At 42.3% G+C, this 14,217-nt stretch overlaps 1 protein-coding gene across 1 annotated transcript in view; it reads right to left on the bottom strand.

Moving 5' to 3' along the window:
- The window catches only part of trpm5 (transient receptor potential cation channel, subfamily M, member 5), a 94,589-nt gene extending 85,876 nt beyond the window's left edge, over positions 1–8,713 (bottom strand). The window contains exons 1-5 of the mRNA XM_083759894.1: positions 8,665–8,713; positions 3,928–3,995; positions 3,656–3,824; positions 1,729–1,909; positions 1,311–1,477 (exon numbers count right to left, since the gene is read on the bottom strand). Of these exons, the coding sequence (XP_083616020.1) occupies positions 1,311–1,477; positions 1,729–1,909; positions 3,656–3,824; positions 3,928–3,995; positions 8,665–8,691 (612 nt within the window). The 5' untranslated portion in view covers positions 8,692–8,713. The remainder of the gene's footprint in view (positions 1–1,310; positions 1,478–1,728; positions 1,910–3,655; positions 3,825–3,927; positions 3,996–8,664) is intronic.
- Between the last annotated feature and the right edge of the window lie 5,504 nt (positions 8,714–14,217).

Raw genomic sequence — 14,217 nt, 5'->3', positions numbered from 1 at the left:
CACCTTGGCAGAGAGCAGGGTGTCTCTGTGTTAGTATCCACCTTGGCAGTGAGCAGGGTGTCTCTGTGTTAGTATCCACCTTGGCAGTGAGCAGGGTGTCTCTGTGTTAGTATCCACCTTGGCAGAGAGCAGGGTGTCTCTGTGTTAGTATCCACCTTGGCAGAGAGCAGGGTGTCTCTGTGTTAGTATCCACCTTGGCAGAGAGCAGGGTGTCTCTGTGTTAGTATCCACCTTGGCAGTGAGCAGGGTGTCTCTGTGTTAGTATCCACCTTGGCAGTGAGCAGGGTGTCTCTGTGTTAGTATATATCTAAGGCACTCAGAGATGCCCCGCCCACCCTCCAAACCTTCAAAACCGCCCTTAAGACCCACCTCTTCAACATTGCCTGCATGTGTCTTTTAATGTTTTTTTTTAGCTTTTGGTGTTTTATTTTTCTCTCAAATAAAGTTGTTTTTATTTGTGTTGTTATACCTCTGTACTAAACCCCCCCCATATAAAGCGTCTTTGGGTACTCAGAAAAGCTCTATATAAGTCTGAGATATTATTATTATTATTATTATATAGCCTACAACACCTTGGCAGAGAGCAGGGTGTCTCTGTGTTAGTATATATCTAAGGCACTCAGAGATGCCCCACCCACCCTCCAAACCTTCAAAAGCACCCCTAAGACCCACCTCTTCAACATTGCCTGTGTCTTTTAATGTTTTATTTATTACCTTTTAGTGTTCTTTCTCTCGAATAAAGTTGTTTTTATTTGTGTTGTTATACCTCTGTAACCCCCCCCCCCCCATGTAAAGCGTCTTTGGGTACTCAGAAAAGCTCTATATAAGTTTGAGATATTATTATTATTATTATTATTATTATTATTATTATGATTATTATTATTATTATTATTATTATTATTATTATTATTATCATCATACTATCATCATCATCATACTATAATTCAGCCTCTGTCTGTTTGTGTGTCTGTCTGTGTGTCAGTCTGTGTGTGTGTGTGTGTGTGTGTGTGTGTGTGTGTGTGTGTGTGTGTGTGTGTGTGTGTGTGTGTGTGTGTGTGTGTGTGTGTGTGTGTGTGTGTGTGTGTGTTTGTGTGTGTGTCAGAAACACTGTCATAGCTCCACACTGCCTGCACCAAATCACTCCCACTTTTCACACATAATTTACCATAATAATATGGAGGTCTTCACGAAGCCCTTTTTTCGATTTGACACATTAATGATTAATAATGAATTTATTAGTGAATTAAAAATGCACCCAGGGCGCAGTACCAAATATCTCACAACGGGTAAGGGCTAGTTATATACAACACCTTGGCAGAGAGCAGGGCGTCTCTGTCGTGGACCATGTTCCACGGAGCGATGCCGATGGCCACCACGCGCACCTTGGAGGACGTGCTGGCCAGAGAGTGGTCTCTCACCGCCTGGCCCAGGTGCTTGGTGATGCCGAAGCGAAGGCCATTGGTCAGAATCCATGCTCCTGTGAGAAGACAAAGACACGTTTGTGTTTGTGTGTGTGTGTGTGTGTGTGTGTGTGTGTGTGTGTGTGTGTGTGTTTGTGTTTGTTCAACGCAAGTTCAGGAGACTTCGGAAAAAAAGCAATTCTCCTGAATGCTGCCTTCCGAAAGGGCAGTTGTTTTGCAGACGGGTAAAAGGGCAGGGGCTCAAACCCCCTTTGATGGTGTCTGTGTACTGTATGGGTACATGTGTGTGTTTATAAATAATTAAAACCTGTGCTCTGTGCAGCCTTCACCAGTCCTTTCCTCACGGTGTCCCTCAGCCAGGGTTTCATCTGAAACAGCTCGTCCCCGCCCACCAGCGCCACCACCAGGTGAGGAGGAGCTAGTCCCCACTGCTCCGTCAGCATCTGGTAGATCAGCACCGGGTCTGTGTTGCTCTTCACCCTCACAAACTGGAACACACATTCATTCACACACACACACACACACACACACACACACACACACACACACACACACACACCACAACACTGTTGTTTTTTGGCAGCAAATTTTGATTTTAGTTTCAGTCACTCTGTTGGATAGTTTTCGTTTAGTTTTAGTCACATTTTAGTCACCTGTAATGTCTTAGTGTTAAGTCTAGTTTTAGTCGACTAAATATCATAGGATTTTAGTCGACTAAATCTACAGTTGATTTAGTCGACTAAAATGTATTTTGGCGGGCCTTGATGCCGTCGTAATGACTATTATTTTTTTACACTTGCTGAAAATAGCCGATCTACAAGCTCACAACGCGCCTCGCTGTGCCGTGTTGTGAGCTTGTAGATCGGCTATTTTCAGCATGCAACCAAGTGTAAAATGACTTATACTGGATCTCTTGTCCACTAGACCCCCATAAGAGAAGGTTTTTTACGGCTCTAGCAGTGATTCTCAGCCATTTTCATTTCAAGGGTTTGACCTGAATTAGGCTACGGTCCTCTATGTAATGGTATTTCTATCTCTGAGACCCCAATGTATATTGTAAAATCAATGTTAATTTAACTCTGGGAGTGTATAAATGGAACCAAATGGACCCGTCAGGGTTCATTTGGTTCCATTTGCACACTCTCAGAGTTACAGACCCATAAGGGTCCATTTGGTTCCGGGTCCATTTGGTTCCAAACTATCATTCCAAACTATCATCAGTTTGAAGCCAACATTGACAACCTGTAACTATAGTGTCTCGCCCTTTAATCAGTCACGTTTTGTGGATTTCAATGCTGGCCTGCTCTCTCGCACCGTCCTGGCTCTATATAGCTTTGGTATAAGCCCTGAGTTTTATATAGAACACACACTTTTATAAGGTTTGCTCTGTGCGCTCACCTTCCCTCTAGTCCTGTTTGTACACCAATGAAGTCTCTGCTCTGTGCCCTCACCTTCCCTCTAGTCCTGTTTGTACACCAATGAAGTCTCTGCTCTGTGCGCTCACCTTCCCTCTAGTCCTGTTTGTACCAATGTAGTCTCTGCTCTGTGCCCTCACCTTCCCTCTAGTCCTGTTTGTATACCAATGAAGTCTCTGCTCTGTGCCCTCACCTTCCCTCTAGTCCTGTTTGTACCAATGAAGTCTCTGCTCTGTGCCCTCACCTTCCATCTAGTCCTGTTTGTACCAATGTAGTCTCTGCTCTGTGCCCTCACCTTCCATCTAGTCCTGTTTGTACCAATGAAGTCTCTGCTCTGTGCCCTCACCTTCCCTCTAGTCCTGCTTGTATACCAATGAAGTCTCTGCTCTGTGCCCTCACCTTCCCTCTAGTCCTGTTTGTACACCAATGTAGTCTCTGCTCTGTGCCCTCACCTTCCCTCTAGTCCTGTTTGTACCAATGAAGTCTCTGCTCTGTGCCCTCACCTTCCCTCTAGTCCTGTTTGTACCAATGAAGTCTCTGCTCTGTGCGCTCACCTTCCCTCTAGTCCTGTTTGTACACCAATGAAGTCTCTGCTCTGTGCCCTCACCTTCCCTCTAGTCCTGTTTGTACACCAATGTAGTCTCTGCTCTGTGCGCTCACCTTCCCTCTAGTCCTGTTTGTACACCAATGTAGTCTCTGCTCTGTGCCCTCACCTTCCCTCTAGTCCTGTTTGTATACCAATGAAGTCTCTGCTCTGTGCCCTCACCTTCCCTCTAGTCCTGTTTGTATACCAATGAAGTTTCAGCTCTGTGCGCTCACCTTCCCTCTAGTCCTGCTTGTACCAATGAAGTCGACGTCGCCCACTCTGCCCGATGCCCAGTGGTTCTTCTCCCCGCCGCCCGCTCTTCCAGCCAGGCGTCTGGGGGACGCCTGCACACTCTCCGTGGACTCACCCAATGTAGCAGAGCAAGGGCACCCAAGCAGCATGCTGTATTATAATACACATAACAAGGCACATTGAATGGATGGAGACGGCATGGTTTATACCGGTGGTGGATGGAAAGTATAACTTAAAGTACTTTTATACTAACCTGTGTTTTTCTGACCACTCCAACGTGGCTCCACATCTCACACAGCTCCCGCGTGGACGCAGCAGCCCCTGTAAACATATACGTGAGTTATTCAGTGACCGGCGCGCTGCACCCATCAGCACCCCCATGTGGCTCAACTCAGTGTTGTTTCTGGCAGCACATTTTGATTTTAGTTTTAGTCGTATAGTCTCTTGAATAGTTTTAATTTAGTTTTTGTCACATTTTAGTCACCTGGAATGTCTTGGTGTCAGTCTAGTTTTAGTCGACTAAATATCGAGTTTTTATTTGTTGACGAAATTGTCAGTACACTTAGTCTTCGTTTTAGTCATCATAGCTTAGTTTTCATTTCCATTTAGATTTCGTCAGTGGAAAAGGGTAGTGGACGAACATTTTTCGTCTTAGTTTTAGTCGACGAAATCAACACTGGGCTGAAGTAAAAATGAGAATACCACAATGTGGAAATACTCTGTTACAAGTAAAGGTCCAAATGTATTGGCATCAAAATATAGCCTACTTACAAAAAGTATTAAAAAAAGGGCTTAGCGCTTAATGCACGTAATTGTATTAATAATAGAATCAAGTAACTAGTAACTAAAGGTAAAGTAAAACTCAAAAACCTCACAATTGTACTTAAGTACAGCACTTTGGTATGGAATGCACTTCCCATTACAATCAGAACTGCAGCATCACTCCCAATATTCCGCCGTAGTCTGAAAACCCACCTTTTCAGACTCCATCATGGCCCATAGCACTTACCCTACCCCCTTAGATAGCACTTTTGTAGACTAAGATAGCATTTGATACAGACTTATAGCATGTTATGTAGACAGCACTAGAATAGCATTGTATGTAGTCACAGGCACAGCACTTTATAGTATGCAGTATGTATAGCATAGTATAGTACACTGTATATGTATAGTTTCATTATATAGATATTCCACTGTTACGTTCTTTAGCTTACGCATTTGTCATGTTAACTACTTTTAATGTATGTGATGTATTGCCATACTTTTTGTTCTTGCTTAATGTAAAGTCGCTCTGGATTAAGAGCTAAATGCCGACATTGTAAATTGTAAATTGTACTTGAGTAAATTAATTTATAGTTTCCACCCGTGGCTGTCAGCTGGTGTTCTTGAAGAGAATGTTTGGTGAATGCAAAGTGAACAGCATTTTCATTCTCACTCCACATGCAAAGCACTAGGAAGTAGCTTAGGAATAGCCTACACCACGAACATTAACCCAGTTTGGGCGGGAACCCCTTTTGGTGTTTTAAAGCATTATGTTATACTTTAGCTATTGAAAAATAGCAGATCTACAAGCTCATAGCACGCCACCGAGTGGCGCGCTACCAGCTTGTAGGTCTGCTATTTTTGAAAAGTCGTGAAAATGTGGTGCAAATCTTAGAATATATATTTCAGAGCGAACATTTTTTAACTAAAATATTTGCTTCTGGGGGGTCGCTCGTTGCCCAATAGAATAGATAAAATAATAGATAATTCTAGGGGTCCTTGACATGAAAAGGGTTGAGCACCACTAACATAGAAACATGGGTTTTTCAGAAAACTATTAGGATTTAGAAGCCCTTTTTTTTCCAGTCCAAAATGGGTTAAATTTGGTGCTGTAAGTGATAATAGTTTTCTGTTCAAATAAGTGTTCAATAGTTCTATTTTATGATTCTAATATCTATAGTGTTTGTTTGTCAGTAACAGAGATCTTGATCCAGCTCTTAAAACATTATATATATATATATATATATATATAATATTTTTTTTAGGTATTGGGATTCAAAAGTTATACAATCAGCAAGTTGAACTCTCATTACGATCCTCTAGGAGTGAGTGACAAGGATTGGCAGGATCAGAAGTGACTACAGTATAGAGGATCAGGTTTTGGGGATTAAAACAAGAGAGGCGAGGTTGAGACGCTGCCAGGCAAGAGGATATAGGAAGGCCGCAAAGAGGAGGTTTAAGGATGTGGTGAGAGAGGACATAATGGCAGGAGTCACCGAGGAAGACACAGAGGAGGAGGAGGAGGAGACGAAGACGAAGAAGGCAGAACTCATAGGATACAGGATAAACAAGTGGAATTTGTGGAACAGTTTTCTGAAAAACCCTATGTTTCTACGTCAGTCGTTCTCAAACTATTTCATGAAATCACCGGGTCATCTGAGACACACTAGGTTATGCCCGGGATAGACACACACACACACACACACACACACACACACACACACACACACACACACACACACACACACACACACACACACACACACACACACACACACACACACACACACACACACACACAGGTTTTGTGAAATTATGCTTAAATAGATACTGTATTATGGTACATTATTTATACTTCATTGACCCAGTCACCCAGTGTTATATTGATGTTATATTTGAGTAAAAGCAGACAAAACCAAAACAACGTCTGGCTTTTCTCTTTTCTTTTTTCTTTCCATTCAAAAATCGTTCTTTTTTCCTCTTCAAGTCTAGTTAAATAAAACTGCAGGCAAGAAATGTTATGCTTGAGGAATACCATTGAGAGACAACCAAAGCTCAATCAGCTGCTTAAACTTGAAAGTACCCGTCGTGCTTCACTACGATAAGAGCTTTCTGCAGAAGCGAACGCAACACACAATAAATTCAAATATCCTTCATTGATATCACCTCGGAATTTGCATTTGAGCAAACTCTGTATGTCCTTTTACTGCATCCATTTGCCTGAGTAGTTGCAGCTGGGGTGCTTGTCAAAGATGATAAAAAAATGATGCAATATCCCTCCAACAATAAACACGTCTCAGCTTTTGTGCTGGCATGCTGCTGCTGTTCACAGTCCAATGGAACTAGGTTGTGTGGTAATAATAATGGTGGTTGTGGGCCAAAGAGTTTAGGGAAACAATTTAAGACATAATTGTATGTGTAGGTTAATAGTTTAATGTAAGATGGGAGGGCATGATTTGACTACAGGTGTGTGAGGTTAGAGAACACGATGGTCATGCAAACAGGAGCATTTGCATGCAAGAGAGGAGAAAGACAGACAGACAGACAGACAGACAGACAGACAGACAGACAGACAGACAGACATTTGTCTCAAATGCGTGAATACAAAATCGTGGAATATCGATGCAATTGCTCTCTCAAAGGTGTAAACCAAGTTATCCTTGCCGACGCAAAACCTTTTCTTACAACATATGCACAATTTCTATGGTTTTGTAAATAGTTCTTCTAAGTTGCATTGTTATTGTTTTTATTATTATTATCATTTACTTTTGATTGTTTAATTTCACATTTGATTTGACAGTGTGAATGTGTGTTTTCTCATGCCAATAAAGTCCTTGAGAAGGAATGAGAGAGATTGTTATAGTCGGTCTGTTTATCGCTGTGTGTCTTTCAAAACCTTGGCTTCAAGCGTGACAGGAAAACAATATTGTATCCTCAAGGCTATATGAAGATAATAATGGTCTGTGTGTGTGTGTGTGTGTGTGTGTGTGTGTGTGTGTGTGTGTGTGTGTGTGTGTGTGTGTGTGTGTGTGTGTGTGTGTGTGTGTGCGTGTGCGTGTGCGTGTGCGTGTGTGTGTGTGTGTGTGTGTGTGTGTGTGTGTGCAGTGTGTCACTGTATGTGTGTGTGTGTGTGTGTGTGTGTGTGTGCAGTGTGTCACTGTATGTGTGTGTGTGTGTGTGTGTGTGTGTGTGTGCAGTGTGTCACTGTATGTGTGTGTGTGTGTGTGTGTGTATTACACAAACTTGGCTGCTTGTTGAATCTACAACCTTGCAAAATGCAAACCGTTTTATATAAGCCAATGCCATGCCTTATATTTACTAGTTTTTGAACACTAATGATAATAGTATGAATCTGTTTAGTTTTTTGCAATATTGAGCATCACATCTTGAAGCTATATACTGTAATGGAAACATTGAAGTGATGGCAATAAATGTCAAATAAAAAACATTTGAGAGAAAGCCCTCACTTTGAAATGACCCACTCTGAAATGTTATAACAGAAAATAACAAGATAATGTATTGACATATACTGCATTTTATAAACTCAGGACCAGTCTTTCTTGAGACTTTGGTTACTATAGTTACTTTGTCGATTTAGATTATTATTACAAAACATGACTTTAACCACTTAAAAGCAGCACTATGTAACTTCATCTCTATGGTAGTCTATGTTAGAACAATATAATGTATACAATTGGGTTGTATGTATAGTCTCTCTGCTCTTCTATTGAGACCTTTAGATCCTGTGTCTAGGTGAGACATGCCCTTTGACACAATCCTGTTTCTGCTTTGACACTAATTTTGTGTCAAATGTACATAGTGCAGCAAACCCATTTAGGCCTGAGGACGATTCTACAAATGTCTTCTAAATCCTGACAGTTTTCTGAAAAACTATATGTTTCTATGTCAGTGGTGCTCAAGGACCCCCAGAATTTTCTGTAATTGGCGGCCGACCCCCATCTAAAAAATATGTTGTTCCAGGGACCCCCCCAGAGGCTAATATTTGAGTTCAAATCGTTTGCTCCGAAAGAATATAAATTCAAAGATTTGCGACACATTTTCACGTTTTTTTCAAAAATAGCAAACCTACAAGCTCGTAGCGCGGCACTCGGTGCCGCGCTATGAGCTTGTAGATCTGCTATTTTTCAATAGCGAAAGTATAACTTAATGCTTAAAACACCAAAAGGGGTTCCCGCACCCCAAATGGTTTAAGTAACACACTACTTACCAGAGGAGTGTCGTGTGTGTCTTGCATGCTTGTGATGATTAATGTTAGATTTCCTGTCCAGCTGTGTCTCCATCACTGTGGACTCCACAGGTGGAACTTGGTGACAAGGTGATTAACACGCCCCTCCCCCCGGTCTAAAAGGGCCCCCCTCCCTTTTAGCCTCCTGACCAATCGTAGCCCGTGTTGAGCAACCATCACTTTGCATCTTCCCAGCAGGTTGCACTGTGGTGGACAAAGTACTTCAAGTAGCCTAAAATAAAAAAATATAAAGTATTCAAAAGTACAAATGACATAAAGTTAGATATTCTTTATTGATATCAGGCAGCGAGCAAGCTGATGGACTGCTGTTTAATGCAGCTGAACAAAGACAGAGAATGTCTCAGACAAACTATAAACACATGTAGTAACACAAAAACAAGACTCAACAAGTCTGGGGAGAAGACTGATACATTAGGCCTACACATGAGGTGATTAAAAATGAGTTACAGCTGGGGCAAACCGAAACAGAACCAGGAAAACTACACCAAAATACATAGAAATACTGTATAAGACCTAGACACTATATGAGACATTAAGGCCTGTGAGTGTGACAAATGCAAAAAATTAAATAAAAAAAGTAGGAAAGTAATAATGTACTAATGCTCTGAGTTACGGTCCACCACTGCAGCTTGCACAGTGCACTGCCCTCCTCATCAGGATCACAATGCTGATGGATTATGAGACATTTGCATTTTATTTTTGCATTTCCACTGGTCTATGGGTACAGTGGTACAGTAGGAGGCCTGGCTTATCCCATTTAGGCCTGACGTCGAAAAAAAAAAAGAAAAAGTCTAAGTCAGATTTGTGCCACATTTTCACGATTTTTCAAAAATAGCAGACCCACAAGGTCGTAGCGTGCCACTCGGTGGCGCGCTATGAGCTTGTAGATCTGCTATTTTTCAATAGCTATTTTCAGGTGGGATACCAATGAGGAGAGAGAAAAAAAAACATTTGAGAGGTTAATCAGCTTTCCCGTAAGGAATATATAAAGGCCTAAGTAGGCTAAGTATAAGTATTTGTCAGCTTAAATGTTAGTGTTCCAGCTCGGTTTTTTTTCCAGATTTTTTTTGTTTTTTTTCATCACTTCCAAACTCTTGTTCATCCTGTTATGTGTCCTGTGGGAGTTATCTCTGCTTGACTGGATGAAATTGGTATCGTGACCTGAAAACACATTTTCTGTACTGTAAATGTACTATACTGTAACTTACAGTATAGTCGTCTCTCTACTGTCAGGTGGAAACCTCCAGTGTTGGGTAACACTACGTAACTTAATATATTACGTAATATATTACCGGAATACGGTAACTTGTAATATATTACAAGTATATATTACAATATATTACAAGGGGTAATGTAATATTAGTATATTTCATTACTTAACAAAAACATAATAATATAACGTAATATATTCTAAAAATCTTTCTGTATTACTGCATTACTTTCTGTATTACTTTCTGTCCGTCTGTCTCGTTGCCCGTGGCTCTGTCTTGTGACAACTGCAGAAGTTAAAGAATGACGTATTTCCGCTCCCCACTAATAGTTCTCAGGTCTGGTGTTTGTCCTCTTTTTGTCGTGTTTTCAAATGGATTTGGCTAGGCGGGCGTTTGGCCTCGCCTTATTGTAGATATATGCCACTGGTCTACGCAATGTATCATTTATAATTATACTAAATATTTAACTGTTCGATTTGAATACTGTATGTAATAGGAATATTACTATATTAATCTTGCTCAAACAGTAATATGTAATACAATATATTACTTGACAAATTGAGGTAATATAAGTAATAAGAAATATATTCCAAATATAAAGTAATATGCCCAACACTGGAAACCTCAAATAACCCCACAAATGTCCAAAACCCTAAATGTTCAGGATTCTAATTAACCCATTCTGAACGGGAACCCATTTTGGTGTTAGCATCATGTAGTGCTTTAGCTATTGAAAAATAGCAGATCTACAAGCTCATAGCGCGCCACTGAGTGGCGCGCTACAAGCTTGTAGGTCTGCTATTTTTGAAAAATCGAAGAACGACTGACGTAGAAGACATTTTTAGAATCTGATCTCAGGTCAGAATTGGTTAAAAACAAAAGAGCTGCAGATCGAGAAGCTCAAAACGCGTGTGTGACGCTGTAGCGTGATCGAGTGAGTATAGTATATAATTTACGACGTATAAGCACAAGAAGTATTACATTTGGAGATAAGAGGTTTCTGCGCCTGACAGGCAGCACTAAAATGGATGGAGCGGGGTGGGAAGAATTGATCATCCCGGAACCGGCTGCACACTATACAGTTCATCTGTGGGTCAGTGTTAAGGCCTTTAGACCTGCGGACGATTCTATACAAATGCCTTCTATAAATCCTGACAGTTTTCTGAAAAACCTCGTGTTTCTATAATTATGTCAGTGATTCTCAAACATTTTCATGTCAAGGAGCCCCACAAATATATGTAATTGGCCGCGGACTCCCATCTGAAAATATGTTGTTCCAGTGACCTCCCAAGAAGCAAAGATTTGAGTTAAAAAACATTCGCTCTGAAAGCAGGCAGGCAGGCAGGCAGGCAGGCAGGCAGGCAGGGAGGCAGGGAGGCAGGCAGGCAGGGAGGCAGGGAGGCAGGCAGGCAGGGAGGCAGGCAGGGAGGCAGGCAGGCAGGCAGGGAAGGAGGCAGGCAGGCAGGGAGGCAGGCAGGCATGCATGCAGGCAGGCAGGCAGGGAGGCAGGCAGACAGGGACGCATGCAGGCAGGGAAGGAGGCAGGCAGGCAGGCAGGGAAGGAGGCAGGCAGGCAGGGAAGGAGGCAGGCAGGCAGGCAGGGAGGCAGGCAGGCAGGGACGCATGCAGGCAGGGAAGGAGGCATGCAGGCAGGGAAGGAGGCAGGCAGGCAGGGAAGGAGGCAGGCAGGCAGGGAAGGAGGCAGGCAGGCAGGGAAGGAGGCAGGCAGGCAGGGAAGGAGGCAGGCAGGCAGGGAAGGAGGCAGGCAGGCAGGCAGGGAGGCAGGCAGGCAGGGAGGCAGGCAGGCAGGCAGGGAAGGAGGCAGGCAGGCAGGGTGGCCACGCACGTTCCACAGTTGAATTGTGTTGAACCTTTTTTCCGTTCACACACGAGGAGGACCCTCCACGGACCTTTAGCACTACAGGAAGGTGAAGGAGACGCGAGCGCACATGGAGAGGAGAGGAGCTTTAAGTTGTGGCTGCATGCATGGCCAGAACAGCCCCCCCCCCCCCCCCCCCCCCCGCCGGGGCTGTTCTGGTTTTGTGTACAAAGTCACGGATCAGATTCCAATATTCAACATGTTGCTAAAGCCCATGGTGTGCATGGTCACTCTCTCCCTCTCCCTCTCTCTCTCTCTCTCTCTCTCATGAGGTCACATACAGGTGAATATGACAATCGGGAAGTGTGTCCCGTAACAGCAGTAATTGTCCACGGTTTATAGGTCATATTTGGCCGTGTCCAAATCGCCTGAGCCGCGCAGGGCCGACTGCACTGCCTGTCTCCTTCTCTGGATCTCTGTCTGCTGCAGTCCTCCATCCACGCTCTGGGGGGCGCCGATGCCTCTGCACACATATACATAGAACAGTGCTACCCGAGGCCAGGGGGTCCCCAGAAGATTTTTTGTTCATTGTTTATTTTTATTTTTTTACAGAAGCATACAAATCAGGAGTTGAATAAAAATGGTAATATTGACAGCTTCGTCTAATAAACCCACAAGTATTTCTTTTAGATACAGATTGAATTTTAACGCCCCCAAAATAAACCACAGCAAAGAACACAGTGCATTATACTGTTTAGTGTATCAGAAAAGTATTTTTAAAGAACAATTATGCGGTTGTGATGTCATTGCATGAATACATCATATAGTAAATGTATAGTAAAAGTAGCTAATAAACCTGATAGAGGGAATCTTGACTTTTAACATGGCATTGTGTATGGCAATCTTAATGTAAAAGGAAGAAGCAAGCTAATAGTGAACCTAGCCTCAAAAATCATTGGAAGAGACAGAAACAATGAAGCTGTAAGGAGGTACTTCGTAAAAAAGCTGTCAAGATAGCAAACGACCCCTCTCATCCACTCTGCAGGGAGTTCAACTACTTCTCTCTGGTAGACGGTACAAAGTACCAAGAGCTAACCGTAACATTTTTAAACGTTCCTTCATCCCAAATGCCATTAAGGCACTAAATGATACCATGTCTCGCTAGATTTGTTGTTTTTCCAATGAGAGCTTTTATTGAGAGGGAAAAGGAAGCTGCCGCCGCCTGTTGTTCCTGTTTGTCGACAACAAAACAATACTACAACATGACGTAACGATATCATCCGCTCCCGACAGGATCATACAGACTTTTGAAACGGAGACCAGGCTTTCCTTCCGAGGTGGTGGAAAGCCTGATGAGGCGAGGTTAACTACTATTGACACTTTTGTCTAGTCTAGACTAAAATGTAGGGAGGTATAGGCCTACTATAGTGGAGAATAGATCCAGTAGAACTATAAAAGACAAGTCTGGTGGGGTACAGGGGAGAAAAAAATAAGGGAAAAAAAACAGTTTTGACTGAATTGTCTGTCGGTACTAACCTGTAAAAAGGAATAAAAACAAAGTAAACACAAAAAAAAGGACGTTATTTAGTCGACTAAAACTAGAATAAAACTAAAACAATCACAATTTGCTGTCAAAGTTAACACGTACCTGACGAGCCCATGGCTGAGATGGAACCCCCCCGAGGGGAAAGGAAACGAGGTCGCCCCTCGAGAACAGCTGGAGAGGAATTAAGTGTCGAGGCACAAACGTCAGAGATGGACCTGCTCAACTGGGCAGATTGATTGAATACTTTGATTGTTAACAGTGACAATTTCGTCAACAAATAAAAACTAGACTAAAATGTTAGGAAGGGACGACTAGTGTACAAGAGATCCAGTACGAGTCATTTTACAATTAGTTGCATGCTGAAAATAGCCTATATCTACAAGCCCACAACGCGTCCGTTACGACGGCATCAAGCCGATCAAGGCCCACCAAAATACATTTAGTTCGACTAAATCAACTGTAGATTTAGTCGACTAAAATCTTATGATATGTAGTCGACTAAAACTACACTAACACTAAAACATTCCAGGTGAATAAAATGTGACTAAAACTAAATTAGAACTATTTAATAAACTATGACTAAAACTAACACTGGCGTTGTACCGTGCTTCCAGTTAGGGTTATAGGTTAGGTGTGTGAATGTGTGTGTGAATGGGTGAATGTAATGCACAATCTCTGTAAAGTGCCTCGGATAAAAGGTGCTATATAAATGCACCATTTGCCATTTAGAGCTACGTATATTAAACAGTCCACCACAACATAATGCTGTGTGTTTCATGAAGTGGTTCACAGACACACCTTTCAAGATATTAATTAGTATGCTAATTTAGAAGTTGATACATTGCATTGAAGTGGATTGTTTTTTTATGTAAGTAATGTTTTCAATCTTTTCAGTATAACCTCCAGAGTTCAACAGCAGAGTGAGTGCATATTATAGG

The sequence above is a fragment of the Protomyctophum parallelum genome, assembly GCF_964188405.1.
Source record: "Protomyctophum parallelum genome assembly, chromosome: 2".
In the NCBI taxonomy this organism is placed as follows: Eukaryota; Metazoa; Chordata; class Actinopteri; order Myctophiformes; family Myctophidae; genus Protomyctophum; species Protomyctophum parallelum.
The sequence above is the reverse complement of the archived record's forward strand: the minus strand, read 5'-3'. Positions and strand labels throughout refer to the sequence as shown.